Source organism: Amblyomma americanum, chromosome 7 (assembly GCF_052857255.1).
Source record: "Amblyomma americanum isolate KBUSLIRL-KWMA chromosome 7, ASM5285725v1, whole genome shotgun sequence".
Taxonomy (NCBI): Eukaryota; Metazoa; Arthropoda; class Arachnida; order Ixodida; family Ixodidae; genus Amblyomma; species Amblyomma americanum.
The window spans coordinates 11,075,520-11,093,663 of NC_135503.1; the positions used below are offsets into that span (position 1 = coordinate 11,075,520).

At 48.3% G+C, this 18,144-nt stretch overlaps 3 protein-coding genes across 3 annotated transcripts in view; 2 read left to right on the top strand and 1 right to left on the bottom strand.

Moving 5' to 3' along the window:
* Positions 1-18,144, top strand: part of RpL24 (ribosomal protein L24) — a 304,226-nt gene that overhangs the window by 172,210 nt on the left and 113,872 nt on the right. The window lies entirely within an intron of this gene.
* Cep97 (centrosomal protein 97kDa) overlaps positions 1-18,144 on the bottom strand; it is a 151,437-nt gene that overhangs the window by 27,276 nt on the left and 106,017 nt on the right. The gene's annotated exons all lie outside the window — the stretch shown is intronic.
* On the top strand, positions 11,693-16,894 carry LOC144098460 (uncharacterized). Its single transcript, XM_077631140.1, has one exon. It carries the CDS (start codon positions 12,592-12,594, stop codon positions 15,097-15,099), a length of 2,508 nt encoding a protein of 835 aa, XP_077487266.1. The 5' UTR covers positions 11,693-12,591; the 3' UTR covers positions 15,100-16,894.

The following is an 18,144-nucleotide window of genomic DNA, read 5'->3' on the forward strand; positions in this document are numbered from 1 at the left end:
CAGCCTGGGGGCCAAAGTCTTCCGACTCATGGCCCCGCCGGCAGCAGGCGGTAATCAGAGACGAGGCCCACCAGAGATATTTGGGGAGTGATGATTCATCCGGCTTAGCCTCGGTCGGATAAGGGGAAGAAGCAAGTTTCGTGCTAGTTATCGACTTAATCTGGAGTTAACGACGTCCAAACACATGACCCGCCGCGGTGGCTCAGTGGTTAGGGCGCTCGACTACTGATCCGGAGTTCCCGGGTTCGAACCCGACCGCGGCGGCTGCGTTTTTATGGAGGCACAACGCTAAGGCGCCCGTGTGCTGTACGATGTCAGTGCACGTTAAAGATCCCCAGGTGGTCGAAATTATGCCGGAGCCCTCCACTACGGCACCTATTTCTCTTTCTTCTTTCACTCCCTCCCTTATCCCTTCCCTTACGGCGCGGTTCAGGTGTCCAACGATATATGAGACAGATACTGCGTCATTTCCTTTCCCTAAAAAACCAATTATTATTGCGTCCAAACACAACGTTTGCTGTGCGAGCTGCCTTGATGTACCAGGGGTGTCCAATAGTGCCTGTAAATGGGCTATGGCTTTGCTACTCAGACATGTCATTGAAAGAACTCACCGTACACATTTCATAAACCTCTGGCCCACAACTTCCATTATTAGCTTACAAATTCACGCATACAGTATGCTTAAATTGGTGAGGTTCGAGGTCTTTTCTGTGTGTGAAATTATGACGCGCATTACTTTGCCATTTCTGTACTGCTGTTCTCCGACCATCCAATTATCACATGAGAAAACAGAGTGAGCTGAATTGAAAAAGAAAAAAAAGCGTATGCTTCGAACGTCCAGTTTCCCAAAAGTTAATCGCTTTTCGACGCACCTCTTCTCTGCCCCTCACTTCAGCCCCCAGTCTTCCTCGGGCGGCAATACACCTGACTGACCAGAGCACTAGTCTGTATGCCTCCACACAGATGAATTATGGGTCCGGCGTTGATGATTACACCAACGGATCCCTGTACCATAGCCTGGACGTCGCACCGTGGGACTTTTGTGCACATTCAATAAGCGGCTATATGGAAGAAGTAGGGCAAAACTTAGACAGAGAGCGATAAAAAAAACACCAGACGACAGACGAGCTCGTCTGTCGTCTGGTGTGTTTCTTTTCGGTCTCTGTCTAAGTTTTGCGCTTACTTCTTCCATATCATGCAAAGCCAACTTGCCCGACAACACGCTCTTCTGAACTGTATAAGCGGCTAGCAGCTGGTACAAGCAGTCGCCATAAACCAAGTTTGTTAGTTTGCTTTCGAGTATTTAGGTGGCGGCCGGACAGGTGGCAACCGTACGTGAGACGTCAAGTTGAGCTTGTTGGTTTCCGCCAGAGTATTGAAGGACTCCGTCTCCGTTCATCATGAGGCACACAAGCGGCGATTCACAAAGGAAAACAGCGCAGACGGACCGCTATTGGCAACTATACTGCCACCGGGACCTCCACATCGTACACGTGTTATGTAACCGCCACATACCACACAGAGCTGCAGCCTCCAACTAGCCATTTGAGCCAGCGACTGGGACCCGGGGCGCAATGCAAAGTTTTCTCTCCCTTTCTCCACAACAGCGTATCGCTCAGTGACAGGAAATTACGATACGTGCCATGTACCATCAGCTAGAAGTGAAATGCGAAAAAGAGAATTGAGACACTAACAGGAAAATAAGAAGCTCTTACTTAGCCAGGGGAAGCTGAATAGTAGCTCAGGTTATTTTAACTTCGAAAACGTGAAGACTATTCTTTAGAAGTGCGAATCAATCTCGCTAGTATTTCCTCTCCAGGAGCCAATATGTTGGTGTTTTTGTGTGTGCCACCTCAGTTTTCTTGTTCGCGTTTCTTTCGTTGCTGATATAGTACGTCCTTATTAGATTCGAAACCGAATAATGGCGACATACTACTAGAGAAACGAACAGCTAGGACCCAGTAGCGCAGGCACCGTTCGGGAGGTCTTTGGGCATCGATTTTTGACGACCACTGCCGAGTGAGTGCCCCGGCTAAGAAGCCACAAGGTGACCCCCGACAAATCTGGCCGAAGCGCACACGAAGCCCGTCGGGGAAGCCAGAGAAATGCGAACACCGAGCTCCACCACTGAACGGTTCTGCGCGACAACGAACGTCGCAGCCGCACCCGCTGCGTTTACGCAATGCCAACTGAGACTTTGAGAGAGAGAGGGAAAAAATAAAACGAAACAAAGGGAATCCAGGCCGCCTCTCATTCTTCTCCCTCTGCGCATTCTTCAGCGGCGCCGTCGTCGTCACGTGCTTCTCGGAGAGCACGTCATCCTCCGGAAAGAAAGAAGAGAAGAAATCGAGGAATCATCGCCTGTGCGAATGCATTTTACGAATAGAATTTCACTGCCCCGGGATTTTATCCCCTCCTCAACGCAGCAGGAGCCTCCTCTCTCCATCTTCCCTCGCCCCTTACTGGGGAAGCCTTGCAAGGGCACAGAAGTGAAATAGGTATGCGACAACATAGCGATTCCGCAAGGACAGCAAAAACGCCGAGAAACAAAATGGGCTATAGGAAAACGAAGAAGCGGGCGGAGCGCTTGCACAATAGACCAGCAACCATTAAATCGTATTCGGCTTGCCTCCACGAAACGATGTACAATGGGTAAACCAACGTGTGCTTTATACTACTCTCTCCCCAACACACCACCGGGCCTACAAAAAGAAAAACCCACCCTCAAAAAGATGTTCACTTTCGTGCGTAACGTTAACATGCGTAAACTATCGCAACAGCATCCATCTGACCGGAAACCTTGACGAACCGGTCAACCAGATGGTAGGCTTATGAAACCAAGCTGCCCATAAATTACGTTTTATTGGCTACATATGAGAGATACGGTGCGTTTAAACAGCGCAGCCAGTGGCGAAAACTGGGAGAAGTTCCTGAATTATCGGCTCAGGGTTATCAATTTTACAGATTCGATGGCCGAAATCACAGTGTATACACACGCATCAGCGAAAACTTGCTGCAACACTATACACACATCTTGATACAAGTGTCGTAAAAATTATCCGCAAGTAAAACAAAACTCTCTAATCTATATCATTGATGCAGACACATACTAGTGTCTCAAAGTCGCATAGTTTGCCCCGAAGCAACGCAGTCCTGTTTCAATGTCTTGCATACTTGACGAGACCGCACAAACATGCCACCACTGTGGTTCCGCACCGCTATCTCGCACTGCAGGGATACAGGAAGTTGTAGCCACGCAGGCCACAGCAAATGGCGTCGCTGACATTATCTCTATCTTGAAGCTGTTATCGCATAGGTCGCTCATGCACAGTGCATCTCCGCCAAGTGCCGTTTCGCTATTCTGCAACATTTTTACGGCCCTCTTTTGGACACATCGCCGTTTTACGTCTGGGATGCACAAAGGCTGCAGGAAGCTATACATGTTAGCGACACTTCAGGACACGGGGCAGAATGTCGCCCACCCAGTACAGCTAATTACAGGACCAAGTAAAACCACAAACAGGAAAGACGCAGACAGAGAGAAGCACACAGGACGAAACTGAATTTATTTCAGCGAACCTTCACTGAAATAAAATAAGTTGATAGTCGTTCACTGAAATAAATTCAGTTGATAGTCCAGCGTCGTCCTGTGTGGTCCTCTGTGTGGTTTTACTTGTTTCGAAAATGAACCAACTCGCCCAGCTCTCCACACTGCTAATTAGCGGACGTCTAACGACGTGAATACGTCTGAGAAGTTAAATAATTTACTTTTACGCGCGGGAGCAACACTTCGATTTTAGGGACCGCCTGGACTAGGGAAGTATATAAGCGGCCCGGTATACCGCAATCCCGAGGCCCCCTTATCAGCGGCAGAACGGTATACAACGCCCCAAGCACCACAGTGGTCGCAAGGGTCTTCGGGATTCGCGCGAAAATATTTTTCAGCTGGAAAGCGTGAGGCCCACCGAGGTGGGTCAGTGGCTACGACCCTCGGTTGCTGAGGTTAAAGCCGCCGGTTCAAATCTCGGCAGCAGCAGCCACATTTCGATGGAGGCGAAATGAAGAATATAAAAGAAACTGCCAGGCACGTAGTCGAAATTAATCTGGAGCCATGAATTCTGCGGCGTCCTTTGTAGCCTCTGTGCAGGCTCGGGATGTAAGACGCCAAATACCGCACCATATATATGAACGGGTATAGGGTGTTACTCCCTTGGCGTCATATTTACAATAACGTAACAAAGATACTAGCTAACTCCAACAGAAATTAAGCCAGGATGACAAAAAAGGATGTTTACGGCTTCCAAACATGCATGCGACAGAGGAAAATACTTGAGAGGTCACTTAAGCTTCGCCTTAAGGCTATGGCGCAATAGCATTGGTGGGTCCTCTTTGCGCATAAGTTTGCAGACACGGACATCACATAACGCTTAACCTATAGCATTACAAGTACCCCCCCCCCGCAACTACTCCTCCTCTCTCGCCCATGCTTGTCTACGTGTCCATGTACGCGGAATTGGTCATTCTCTACATTCACGGGGATTCCTCGTACCACTCCCGGCAGGTGGCTGCTTGAAACACAGCCACCGGTGGGGCCGTGTTGCTCTTCCCGATCAACCTCTCGCGACCAGTCATCAATTTAATGGCCACCCGCCACGGTGGGCAATTTTCTCGCGAAGCAGTGGACAGGTTGCTACCAGCCACAGTGGGCAGGTGGCGCCATGCGGACTTTTCGATCGCAGCGCAGACGACGACACCAGATCTACTGCAGCACTGAATGCTTAACGCTTTCCCGTCAAAAAAAATATATATATATATGGCTCCCCACCACCTCACACCCCTATCCCTTCTCCCTAATCAAATGCTTCAGGTCATCCTTTTAAATTAATAAATTTACTCAATCATTCAGATCCACTGATTCCTACACCTTCGGCCGTAGCGGTCAAATTTCAATAGACGTGAAGCGCAAAAATTGCAATTCCGCGTGCGCGGTTAAACGCGTATTAACAAACCCTTCGGGGTCATAATTAGTTGGTTAACAGACATCTGCACTCGCAACCAACCGTCGAAGTTTAGTAATCGGAGACTCTTCGGCACAATTTTGACCGCTGGCAGTTGTCTACCCTGTTTAGTTTATGGGGTTTAACGTCCCAAAGCGACTCAGGCTAAGAGGGACGCCGTAGTGGAGGGTAAGAGAGGGTCTGTGTACGCGCTAGTCAGTATGTTTCACAGCTACAACCAACTAGCCCAATTGAAAGTCTTGGCAGTATAGTGGAGGGCTCTGGATAATTTCGACCACCTGGTCTTCTTTAAAGTGCACTGACATCGCACGTGTCTACCCTGCGCAAACAACGCCAAACATGTCCGCTGGCGGCCATAACCAACAAGAAAGTAGAGGAAACGCGGGACGACAGGGACTACGGGGAAGGGGGGGGGGGGGGGGGTCGACCCCCCTCCCATTTTTCCAGAGAGAGAAACGTCCCCCTTTCCCCAACAAGACTCCAATTGTTTGCACTCCGATCAGATTTCTTACAAACGCTCTAATTCTAACACGGTATTAATGTAATATACATTAGGGTTGAACTAGATGGCCAGTCATACAGCATTTCGTTTCAGTATCCTAAACCAATTACGCCCCGACAGAAGTCGTTAACTTGATAGACTGACTGCTGTTCACGAGCATCAAAAGCAGAGTAGAAACAAACTATGCGCAAACGTTTACAATGCAGTCGATCACCCCTCGTACGTACATCGTTATAAAGCTGCCAATTTCAATACTAGTTTTATATGTATTAACTTACACACCTTTGAACAGTGGAAAATGAGAATAAATGTATACAAAAAATGAAATTTAGATATATTTAAATAAACATTGGGTAAGTAAATGACAAAATAACACACAATATAGGTTTTGCCCCCCCCCCCCCCCCCCCCCCACACACACACACGCTCAGAATAAAGTTCCGGAGTCCCTGCGGGACGCGCTTTGCTCGAAACAAGATTGAATTTTGCTCTTTTGTGCACAAGCACTTCGTCCAGGCCACTTTTGCACACAGCCCACAGGATTTTCAAAGTAAACTAAAAGAAAAAAGAAAACAAAAGTAACACACGCTGAGGCGAAAATTGGTTGTTGGGGAAAGCACGAAATTCGATTAAGGACAGCGCGCAGCTACGGAGAGAAAAATTATGAGGGTAACGCAGTGGGGCGACGGGAAGAGGGGAAAAATCGAGTTCACGCTCATCGTTATCTTAGCGGAAATCAAGAGAAGTAAACAGAATTAGACGCGACTTGTAATGCAAATAAAGACAAGTAATCGAGCGTCCGCGGTATAACACAAAGGATCCCAAGTGCAGCGAAACGTAGCTACGCAGGGAATCATGGGAAGGTCGTCCGCTAGATACATCCGGTTTCCAATTTTTATGGAGGCAAAACGCTAAGGCGCCCGTGTGCTGTGCGATGTCAGTGCACGTCAAAGATCCCCAGGTGGTCGAAATTATTCCGGAGCCCTCCACTACGGCACCTCTCTCTTTCACTCCCTCCTCTATTCCTTCCCTTACGGCGCGGTTCAGGTGTCCAACGATATATGAAACAGATACTGCGCCATTTCCTTTCCCCCCAAACCCAATTATTATTCCATTGCTCACCTGTTTCATTTCCGTCGTCGTACAAGCTGGCATCGTTTATACACTAACTTATTTGTGCTGCGACGTCACTGATTGCTCATAACGCGATGGACCCGTTGCGATGACGTCACAAGGTCGCGTGACCTCTCTCGACCAATCAGGAAATTTCGTAACAAAGAAGCCGGAATTTTATGTGCGTGTGTGTGTGAGACGACCTAAATGTTATCGCATAAAAAATAAAAGTAGGGCATGCAGCTACGCAGAAATACGCACGCAGTGATCAGCCGAGCAATGTGGATGCACGCATCCACATCCATTCAGTGGAGGCAGCGGGGAGTTGTGTCCATAAACGGGCTCGTTAACCGTGACAGTGCGCATATAATGTAAGAGGCACAATAAACACCAAACGCGGAAAAAACAAATTCAACAATGAGAAAAAGCTGGCGAGTCGGAAGCCTTCCCGGACACACTGTCCTCAGCAAAACGAGCGAGACGATTTGTTGCTGCGCGGGCAGCGTTTAATTCAGATGGGAGACGGGGTGGCGTTGGAGCAGGAGCGTGTGTGATATTACTGGCGACAACAAATGAGGCCATCTCGCTAGAGACACCCCTGCTCCCTAAGGCAAAGGACTTTTTCGTGGGATATTAACAACAATTACAAATAAGGAGGACGAATATATATAGCAGTAATATCCTTTTCCATTCAAGTGGCCCACTCTCCCCCTCACACCCCCTCCACCAGAGAAAAAAAAAGGATGCGAAGCAACGACTTTGAAATAATTGAAGCTCATGTACTGTCCCTTCGTGCGCCAACAACATATAGGCCAGCATTCCCTTTACTCGCCGTTGTGATTTTTCTGGCGTATTGTTAACCTTTGCCCTTTGGCAAATGACATCGAGTGAATAGACAGCGTCTACTTCACGTGAATGCCGCCTCTTATTGTTCCTTTGTCGTCTGCCACGTCCGCAAAGTAGTCGCGAAACAAAGCGCAATTAACGAACAGATACATTCAAACGCGCAGATATCCGGTGGATAGACACAACGTGTATGCCCCGACGCATATGACGCGATTCGGGAAACAAAAAGAGGCCCCCACCTACGGTACGTCACGCGGAACTAGACCAGGTTGCGAGATAGTGAAAACAATAGCGCAGCAACAGCAAAAACAAACTTCCATACTTTTCCAGTTTTCATCCTCTGGCAGACGTATACGCATACAGCCACCACTGTCACTTCGACCAGAGAGAGGGTAAAAAGAAAGGGTGCGTGCCCCTCCCTGCCTGCTCCCGAAAAGGCCTACACGTGGGCTACAAGGGACGCCGTAGTGGAGGGCTCCGAATAATTTCGACCCCCTCGGGGATTTTTAATGTGAGTTAACATCGCGCAGTGCACAGGCGTGTGATGTTTCGCTATACACTGAAACGCGGCTGCAGCGCTCTAAACGATGTCGCGGCGGGTCACACACGTGGATGAAGACGATCACTAGTTTTGTTTTACAGCCATGGAGTTCTGCGGAAGGATGTCGGAGAAAGACGTTACAAGAGGTGCAGAGGACAACGCTGCAGCAGCAACTTCACGCAGCCAATACAAACAAACAAATCCGCCACTACGAAGAGCTAGTGACCCAAGAGGTGACAGGCTCAATTGAAGAGCGGTTGGAGCAAGACACGGGATAAAAACCCGCAGGGAATTCTTCAGCAATGTTTTGTCAACAATCATCACCAATAACCCACGAAGATTCTGGCACGTTATCAATCCCCGCAGTTCTGATGACATTATCCTTACTGACTCGAATAACACTCCAATTCCTGCATCCGAACGTGCACAGATGTTTCCTTCAGCACTGTTATCTGTATTTACTTTTGAAGGCATCACTTCAGCACCCAGCCTAGATCCGTTTCTTGAGGTTTCTATGCCCCAAGTAGTTATTAATGATGAAGGAATTAAATCCCTCCTGAATAATGTGAAAACTAACTTCTGGCTCTGATTCTCTGGGTTTTAACAAGATTCTTACAAACATCTCTCAGAGCATTTATCCAGTATTGTCATCACTCTTTTCTCAATCATTATCATCTGAATCGATTCCTAGCGATTAGCGCGTAGCTAAAGTAATGCCAATATTCAAATCTGGTGACCAGTCTAATCCTCTCAACTATCGTCCAATATCCTTAACTAGCTCCATATCTAAGCTCATGGAACATGTTGTTTACACTAATATTATCAGCTATCTCGAGCGCCACAACATCATATTCAAATACCAGCATGGATTTTGAAAGGGTTTTTCATGTGACACTCAACTTTCCGGTTTTACTCACGACCTTTTTTCATCAGTGGACGCAGGCAAACAAGTCGATGCGCTATTCCTTGACCTTTCTAAAGCATTCGACCATCACAGACTTTTGCTCAAACTAATCCACTTGAACATTCATTGTGACGTTATTGCCTGGATTAAGGCTTTTCTTGCATGTCGATCTCAGTTCATTTCTGTCAATAATCATCTTTCTTCCTCCTCACCTGTTTCGTCCGGTGTTCCCCAGGGAAGCGTTCTGGGACCTTTACCTTTTCTAATCTTCACAAATGACTTACCCGCTTGCGTATAATCCACTATCAGATTATTCGCTGATGATTGTTATATAACGTACCATCGCTAGTGACTGACCGCAAATCTTTGCAAACTGATTTAGATTCCATTAGCAACTGGTGTTCATCTTGGTTAATGACCCTTAATTCCTCTAAAACAAAACTTGCCTCTTTCACTCGCAACTCATGCCGCATCCCGACATCTTACACTCTCCTTGATAGCCCGGTTGAACTTTCTACTTCCTAGAAGTATTGGGAATACATCTTCAGTCTAATTTAACATGGAATCACCACCTTAGCCAAATTCTGCCAGCTGCTAACCGCTCTTTCGGTCTTCTAAAACGTAACCTTAAACAAGCGCCTTTTCGTGTAAAAAAAACTAGCATACGTTACCTTAATACGGCCTAAAATCGAATATGCGTCGGTCATCTGGGGCCCGGATCAAGCATACCTTATAGGTGAGTTGGAATCTTTGCAAAACCGTACCGTACGTTATGCTCATCTTTTCGGATTATTCTCGTCATTCTAGCGTCACCGCACTAAAGGCTCGCGCCGAACTTGGTACGTTATCACGCCGTCGCAAACTAGCACGCTTGGCTCTTTTCCATAAATCATGTTCTGCTGCATCACGATTTTTTTCAATAACGCGAATCTTTTTTCCACGTCGCGACCACCAGCTGAAAGTTAAGCGCATATCATGCCACAGTTCTTCTTTTGCGAACTCTTTCATACAATATGGTCGACTGGAATAATCTACCATCGCACATCGCTTCGGAAAGGAACCTTAAGAAGTTTCGGGATCTACTAACGCAAATCTGTCTTGTTATTTTGTTTTGTTCCAGCGGTTATGTTAAGCCCCTAATGCACTAGCTGTTCTCTTTTCGTGGGAATTATAACGTATATTACAGGTTATTACTCTTTTTCTACTTGTGCTTTGTTCTGCATTTATGTATTGCACCTTGGTGCTTGCACATTTTTTGCTTTGCATTCTTGTGTGTCAATGCACCCCCCTGTGTAATACCTTCGACTGAGGGTCTTTAGGGGTTTATTGAATAAATCAATCAATAAATAAAAGCAGCGCCTGAAGTGCGCAACATGTCACACACAAAGGAAGTGTTAGTTCATATGGCACGTTTCTATTAGGGCGTGTATACAGGCACGGATATAGTTTTTAATGAGCACCGGTATAGGCCGGGCTCCTGAGCAAATCATCCCCGTCGACATTAAATTTTAAGGAGTTCGGCGTAGCCAGTAAAGGTTCGGATCGGCGATTATTCGTTTTTGCGCAGTACATCAAACGCAATCAGTAAAGCCATTTTATTCAGAGTTAAGCCCTGTACCAGGGTGCTTTGATGCTTTTCGGTCGCTGCAGCCTTGTGCGGCTTGCACCTGAGCAGAGCTATGCTGAATCTGAAAGAAAGTACACGCACATAATCACGAATAATTTGGAATAATGCGACGCAATAGCTTCAAGCAATCGCGTGCATGAAAGTGCCAGCATTCAGTGCATGCAAGTGGCCACGCTAACCCGGCGACGTTGGTATATCGTTTCCTTACTGCAGCTGCCATGGAAGGCTACGCTATCTCACGATACGATACAGATTGTGAACGCTTGGAACAAGCTATCGTGTGAAAACAAACAAAAATAAGTGTCTGCGCACCAGCCTGACGACGCTCTGGGCTAGATTTTGTACTATAGTCGGATGCAACTTAAGTCTGCAGTGAAGCTCCGCCCACAATCAGGACCGGCGCATAGACACGACAAAAAGTAGTCCGTTGTTAAAACTTCTCCTGTCACCTAAACAAGAAGCTAATCACGAGAAAAAAAGCTATAAGCTCTAGAATTTTGATACCAGGCTTGTTTAATAAAGTCAAACATTAAAAATCCGATTTCGTTTACTTTTGTGACTGGCTAGCGGAGTGATACAGTACGCCGCGGACCGTGGCCCAGTGTTAACAAGTGCTGTTTTTGTAAGTTGTATCCTGTGTGCACTACGAAACTGCCGCCGTCTCCTTTCCTCATTTCGATTCTTTTTTTTTTTTTCATAACGCGCAGAAGCAGAACGCTTGCTAAGCTTTTCAGCGCGTAGTACTTCGACCCACTTCTCGCAGCATCCTGACAAAGAAAGGCTGGCGGTACTGGTAAGTGAAGAGAAATGCGACATTCTGTTTGGATGATATTTTGCACTTTACATGGGGAAATGATATATATTAACGATTATGGGTGTACACACCGCAAAATTAGAACGCGTTCGCATCGTTTGCGGCGCAGTTTCAGCGGATGCGGTAGGCGTTGAACGTAGAGGGTGAGCATGGGCGGCTGTTGTCACGAATATGCTACACACGAGATTCAACGGATAGAATGGTTCATGGGGTCGAACCCGCATCTTTTGGGTCAGCAGCCGAGCGCCATAACCACACAGCCACCGCGGCCGACAGGATAGAATAAAAGCGTTGAAGAAAAAGAATAAATTAGTCACGTACGCTGTTAATCATCAAGTGACGTCATTTGGTATGCCGATAAGAAGTCCGCGAGCGCTGGTCGAAGCGTACGTTACATCAGCCGAGAAGCAAGTGCAACCGTACCACCCTGGTTGCAACGGTATTACATTTGACAAAAGAGTCGAGCGACGCTGCTCCCAGCCAGCGAATACATTGCACCGCATATCTTTTTTCCCTTCCCCCTCCCTCTCTCTCTTCCGCTTTGCAGGTTTTTTAAGCTCATTTCATCAACTGCATCGATCGACTCCATCGGACAGAAGCAGCATTACCGCGCAACAGCGGGCCTCGCGGAAACTTTGCTCAACGAGCGTCGACGAACGCCGCTCAGCGCACACCAGATACCGGCGTCGACATAGCAGCGGCGGGCCGGCCCTCGAAAGAGCGCGCTCGGTGCGTCAGCAGCACCGGTGACGCGTTCCCGCGCGGCCAACTTCCTGCTCCCCGCGCCGCGTTCAGGCTGCGAGGGAGCCGGCCCAAAACGCGTCTCTTCTCCCGCCGAGAGGCAAGCGGGTCGCGAAATAACGACGGAAGGAGTCCCCGCGCTGTCCCGCGTCGAAGGGTCCAAAAGCGGGCTCGGCAACTCGCTAGAGCGACAACGAACCACCCAACACCGGCGCTGGCTCTATTCCCGCGCTGCAGTGTAGAGTCGGGGGCCGGCCCAACATCCGCCGCCAACGGCGGGCGGAACGGCAGCACGGTGCAGCGCGCGCCATTTGTGAGGTGGCGCCCTCTCTGGTCGGAGCCAGCAAGCAGCCATTGTGATTACGCCGAAAGGCGGTAAGTGTACCGCCGTCGCACATTGTTCGCGGCGAGGCTGGTTCCTCGGTGCTTTTTCTCTCGGTTTGACCCCCACCGCGGGTCCGGGGCTGCCTCGTGCGACGTCCGACATGGGTCGCACCGCGGGAGGCACGAAGCGCTTCGACGCCGATCTCAAGCTCAGGGTGCTCGCGTACTACGACAAAGTGCGGAACAAATACGCGGCGGCCAAAATGTTCGGCGTCAGCGAGTGCTCGGTGAGGAATTGGATCAAGGCGGAGCACGAGCTCCGCGCCCGACAGTCCCGGGGCGGCGGCACCCGCAAGAGGACCTCGGCTGAGGCCCAGGCGCTACTCGAGGCGTGCATGGAACACTACGTGCGAAGCTGTCAGCAGCGCGGAGTCAAGGCCAAGTACGGCGACCTGCTGGCGCACGCGGCGCAGCTGAAAAAGGTGCACCGCGTTCGGGGCCTCAAGCTGTCAATCGACTGGGTGGCGCGCTTCGTGCGGGAACGCAAGCTAGTCTGCAAGTGCGAGAAGCTCGTGCACCACGATGACGACGACGACGACGCTGGTTCTTCTGCCGCCGCTTGCCGCAAGAACGGGAGCACGACGCTAGGGAAAGCACGCGCCAAAGGGTTGTCGCCGTCCAAGCAAAGCGCGGCCAAGGCGCTCCTCAAGCGCGCCAAGGGTCAGCTGTCATCGTCGACCAAGGCGTCCACGGCCATGCCGGCAACCAAACACAAGGGCCCCATCGTGCTGGCGGGGAAGAGAAAGGTGCTGAAGGCCTCCTCCGACAGGCGCAACGACGGTAAGACGGGCAAGACTTTGTCGAAAAACAAACCGGCGAAGAAGGACGCCGAAAAGGGACGTAGCAGCCTAAAGAAGGTCTTTTCGAGCAAGGAAAAAAAGGTCGCGATAAAAAACCCCAAGGTAAAAGCGACCGCCGCGGGTAAAAACTCGTCGGGGAAGCCGAAGCTGCCGGCCAAGAAGGCAGCTAACCCAAAGGCGAAGCCAGCGAAGAGTGTGGCCATTGTAGCAAAGTACAAGAAAAGTATGTTGAAAAAGGACGGCCAGAAGCAGCAGAAAACGGGTTTAGTGAGAAACGATGTACCACTGAAGAAGAAAGTGCAGGCTGATGATAAAACAAAACATATGGTAGCCAAGAGAGTTGATAAGGTTATGAAGGTAAACAATGGCAAACAAGGCCTGAAAGTTGTGCGCTGTGTAAATGCAATGAAAAAAAAGGAAGTGAAGCATGAAATAGATGTGAAGTCTCAAAAGAAGGCATGCATCATTAAAAAGGCTGTGACCAAAAGTTTAAAGAAAGCTAAAGAAATTGTCAACCGTGCCAGAAGGCCAGCAGAAAGTACTACCTCACCTACAAAGCAGCCTGTGCCTAAGATTAAAAAGTTGCCTCCAAAGAAACTGAAACCCAGAAAGCAGCCAATAAAAGTGTTCCGTACCCGGTACCGAATTAAAGAAATGCACAGAAGGATAGAAGAGAACAGAGCTTCCGACTTCTTTGACTTCTTTTATGGCTTGGGCCTCATACCAATCAACAGAGACTCTGAAAATTCGCTCTGCATCCCTTTTATCCCTGACACCCCAAAAATGTACGATAACGCTGGTTTCATTTGTGACATTGCAACAAAAGAAGGTCCACTCAGGCCAAGCACGTCTGATCTGGGCAGCTGCCAGTCTTCGACACATCCCCAGCTTCCTCAAAGGTATCCCATCTGGACTCCAGTGAGGGCTACCACAAGTCACGATGCCAGTCCATCTCACGGTGGCAAAAACCGGCTCACAAGTCCACGGCTGCGGGAGGAGCACATCATCAGTGACAGGTTCACACAGCCCGAGTCACCAGGCGATGACGTCTTCTTTGAGAAGTTCCACAAGGCAAGCATAAAATCCGAGGGTGCCTTGTCGCCTGGTGAATCACCCATCACTCCCGAGCAGCTGGCCGTGGTGCGCAAGCTGTTCCCTCCCATTGGAAGCTTGACATTCCCGACCCAGCGCAAGGTGCCGGACAGCCAAGTGACATTTAACGAGCCCCTGAAGGCATCTGAACGTAACCTGCGGCCACGCTCCTCTGAACAGACCCAGCGACTGAGTCTGTGCTTCCGGAAGCGCCGCTACCAGCGACGGAAAAGGACACTGTCTGAGCCCTCGCGGTCTCCAGAAAGGCGGTCTAATGGTCCTGCGGCAAGTGACATTGACTGGCTGAGTGCCGACAGCTTCCCGAGCAGTGCCAAAAAAAGCTGCCCTGGAGGAAGCAGCCCGCTCTACTGCTTCAGTGATCCAAAGCCCTGCTTCCGCAAGGAGCACTTTGAAGACAGTGCCCGACCACCACCACCCATGTCTTCTGGTGGAATCTGTGGGAACAGTTCAAGGACGCTATCCTGTGGCCTGAGCAGTGGACATTCCCTCCCTGGCAGTGACAGGTCTTCAAGCAGCCTGCTTGACAGTGCCAAATTCCTCATCAATAAGGCCATACCAACCAGCCCCAAAGCAACATCATCCAGTGAAGGCAAGGATACGTTCTTTGGCCAGGCAGTTAGACTGGGGACACTACGAAAAAAACAAGACAGGAATGACTCTGTGATGCATGCTCCCAAAGGTCACCCTGACCACTAGTTGCTTGCACCAAAGAATGTTTTCCAGCCATGCTGAAGCCCTTGTGGGCTCTTGTACAGTGTATACAATGTTAGTCAAAATTGCTGCATCTTGCCAGACAAAGCCGACGGTGCCCAGTGTTTGTCCAGTGCACCATGGAAGATGCATCAGTATAAATATAAGCACCAGCAAGATGCACAAGGACTGGCTTTTTGCAAATATGCTTGAAACATTTTATCTATCACAGAGTGAATATCAGGTTGCACAAACCTTGGCACTTTTCTTGCTCAATCGTTGGTACAACCTTTTCCATGGTGGAGAAGTACTCTGGCATGCTTCTGACTTCACTTCTGTATCATGCCGTGGTGTCGCGCTTTGGGCAGTGAGTGACAAACCTTCCAAGAAGTATAGAAGGTAAAGAAAGTGAGCTACTAAAGTAATGCAAAGCACCTTGGCTGTTGCGGGTATTGAGTGCCATTAAAGAAAGGAAGGTCCTGTTGTAGGTCTTTAAAGCTTCGCTGACTGCCAGCCATAGGATGTTGCCATTTGAAGCGAAAAGTGCCCTAGCTCTTGCAGCCCTGAAAAAGACTCCACACTTGTATGAAGAAAGTGTAAAGGACTTCTGTGTTCCGTTTGTGCTGCCTGTGTAGTTAGCTCCTTTAGGGCTTCGCAGTGCATCTGTACTGAACACGCCAAATTGCTTGCAGTCGCACATTTGCACCTTGCCACATGTCTTCCCAGCCTCTGTCTTTTATCTCTTGCCATTGTCTTCAGTGAATCACTGCATGCAAACTATTGTTGTTACAAAATGCCTGTGACAAGTGCCGAAGAATGTGTTTGTGAGAGACTTTTTCTTTGTTGTGAGTTAATTAGGTTTCACTGTTGTAAAGCCGCACAGCTGCCAGGGAGAATGAGTTTTATGACTTGTATGTTGTAAATATCGACAATTTAGATTTTGTGATCTCGAATTTAAACTGGCTCGCAGTGCATCATAATGGAATACCAGGCATCATTGTTAGTGCATTTCTTAACTGATACAAAACTGATTGGACAAACAAAACATTCTGCATCCAGACTCAAAGCATCATATTGTGATGCATTTCTTAACTGATACAAAACTGATTGGACAAACAAAACATTCTGCATCCAGACTCAAAGCATCAAATTGTGATGCAGTTTGCTTGGAGAAAGCTGTTTTCTATACATGCCTTAACAGATAAGAAAGATAATGGGTCATGTACTTCAGTGAACTTGTTTTGTTCCAGTTTACATGATTTGGTACTGCTGTGAACAGTGCTGAAGCATGTGTGATGCGTCTTGCAGCAATAAGGGACTTAGGAGTGAACTGTTCTCGCAGTTCTCAACTCCAAAGAGCAGTGAGTTGTTTGATGTCAGCTCAGATGTTCACAAGGAGAATGTATGTGAACAGCTTGTGTCCTCATTTGGTTCGCCATCACCAATGCAGGCGATGTGCTGCCACTCATGGCTGAGAAAATGTTCATGAATTGTAACGAGTCTACCTCCACAAATGAACTGCGCATGATTTAAGGCATGGTGACAGATTTGTGCTCATGTCATCATTGATTTAATGAGTACCCTCTTGCCCAGCATTTCCTCCTGCGGGCATGGTGTTGTACATAGACAATGCCTCTGTTTCCCATCTCTAGGCCTTACTTAACATCACTGATACCACAAGGTACAAAAAGTGCATCTTTTCTTCCCCAGGGGCTTGCAACGATCACAGTTTAAGCCCGTGGCTGCAGGCTCTGTTCGTTTCGGCCACATTTTGCACAAATAAAGATGTTTCATTCTTCTACCCGGTGTAGTGTACCTTGCAGCTGAAAAGGCGACGATTCTACCAATTGTGTGTGTGACCCTGACCTCCACGTCTTTTCCGAAACAAGCGACACGATTATGTTCAGTGCGGCTCTAAGTGATCCACAATACGTATACCACCTTTGTTTGCGATTCGGACAAAATGGAGAATGTGCGAGAAAATCGCAGCATTCCTATCTCTGTCGTGGCAGCTAGAACCAATGTGCTCCCTCCAACTTTATTTCTGACGTGGTATGAAACGAAAAACCAAAGCCACACACAGAAATAACTGCAGTGGGCGGTAATCAGATAAAAGTTGCTGGGGAAAAAAATCGCCCACTTTCATAAGGAGTTAGGGTCAAATTAAGAATTGATTTCAGATGTTTCCCATCAGATATCTGGATGACGGGATAGATGAGAAAATGATCACTGCCAGTCCGGACGAGACAGACGTTGCGTGTCCTTTCCAAAGAGGCGGTCGCACCCCTTGAAGGTGTTTTCGATCAGGACGGAGGACCATTTTCGAGGAAGATTACAAACCGCGCAAAAGGACGAGGACGGGAAGTAAAGAAACAAATACACCACGGGCGTTTCTTTACCTCCTGTCCTCGTCCTTTTTTACGCAGGTGTTATAACCTTCCTCGAAAGTGAACCAACTAGCCTGCGAGAACGCCTTACCAGAGGACTGTGTCCGGTCATTTCTAATTATATCTTCCTAATCCGTCCTCCCCTTTTTTCTTTATTAATGCGAAAACATTAGATAACTTATCGATACGAAAACCCGGCATTGCGCAATAAAGTGGTGGCGTTACAAAACTCGCGATTGGTTGAAATTGTGTGACATCAACAAAGATGGGAAAATAAGAAATGTTAACCAGTTATAGTATTTAAAACTGCACCAACCACAAAGGAATACAATTAGAATGGAACTGAAATAGAATTGCAATGCTTTCGCGTTACTGGCACGGAAGCGCCCCAGAGTTTGTTTTCTTTTTTTCTTTACGCTGTGATGGCGAATCACCGTAATGCATTACCCGTGCGCACAGATAACCACGTCCGAGCTTGCCTTCCCTAACATCGGTTCGTCAAGGTGTGCGGCAGTTGGAAAGGGCGTGAAATTGGCGCGTCGCACCGCTTGCAGGCTAGCTTCGGGTGCGGCATTTCTTAGTCTCTTTTTGTTCTTGTCTTCCCAAGCGATCTGCGCGCACAAGAAAAGAATCCTCCTCTGTATTCACAGCAAGGCGTGAACGT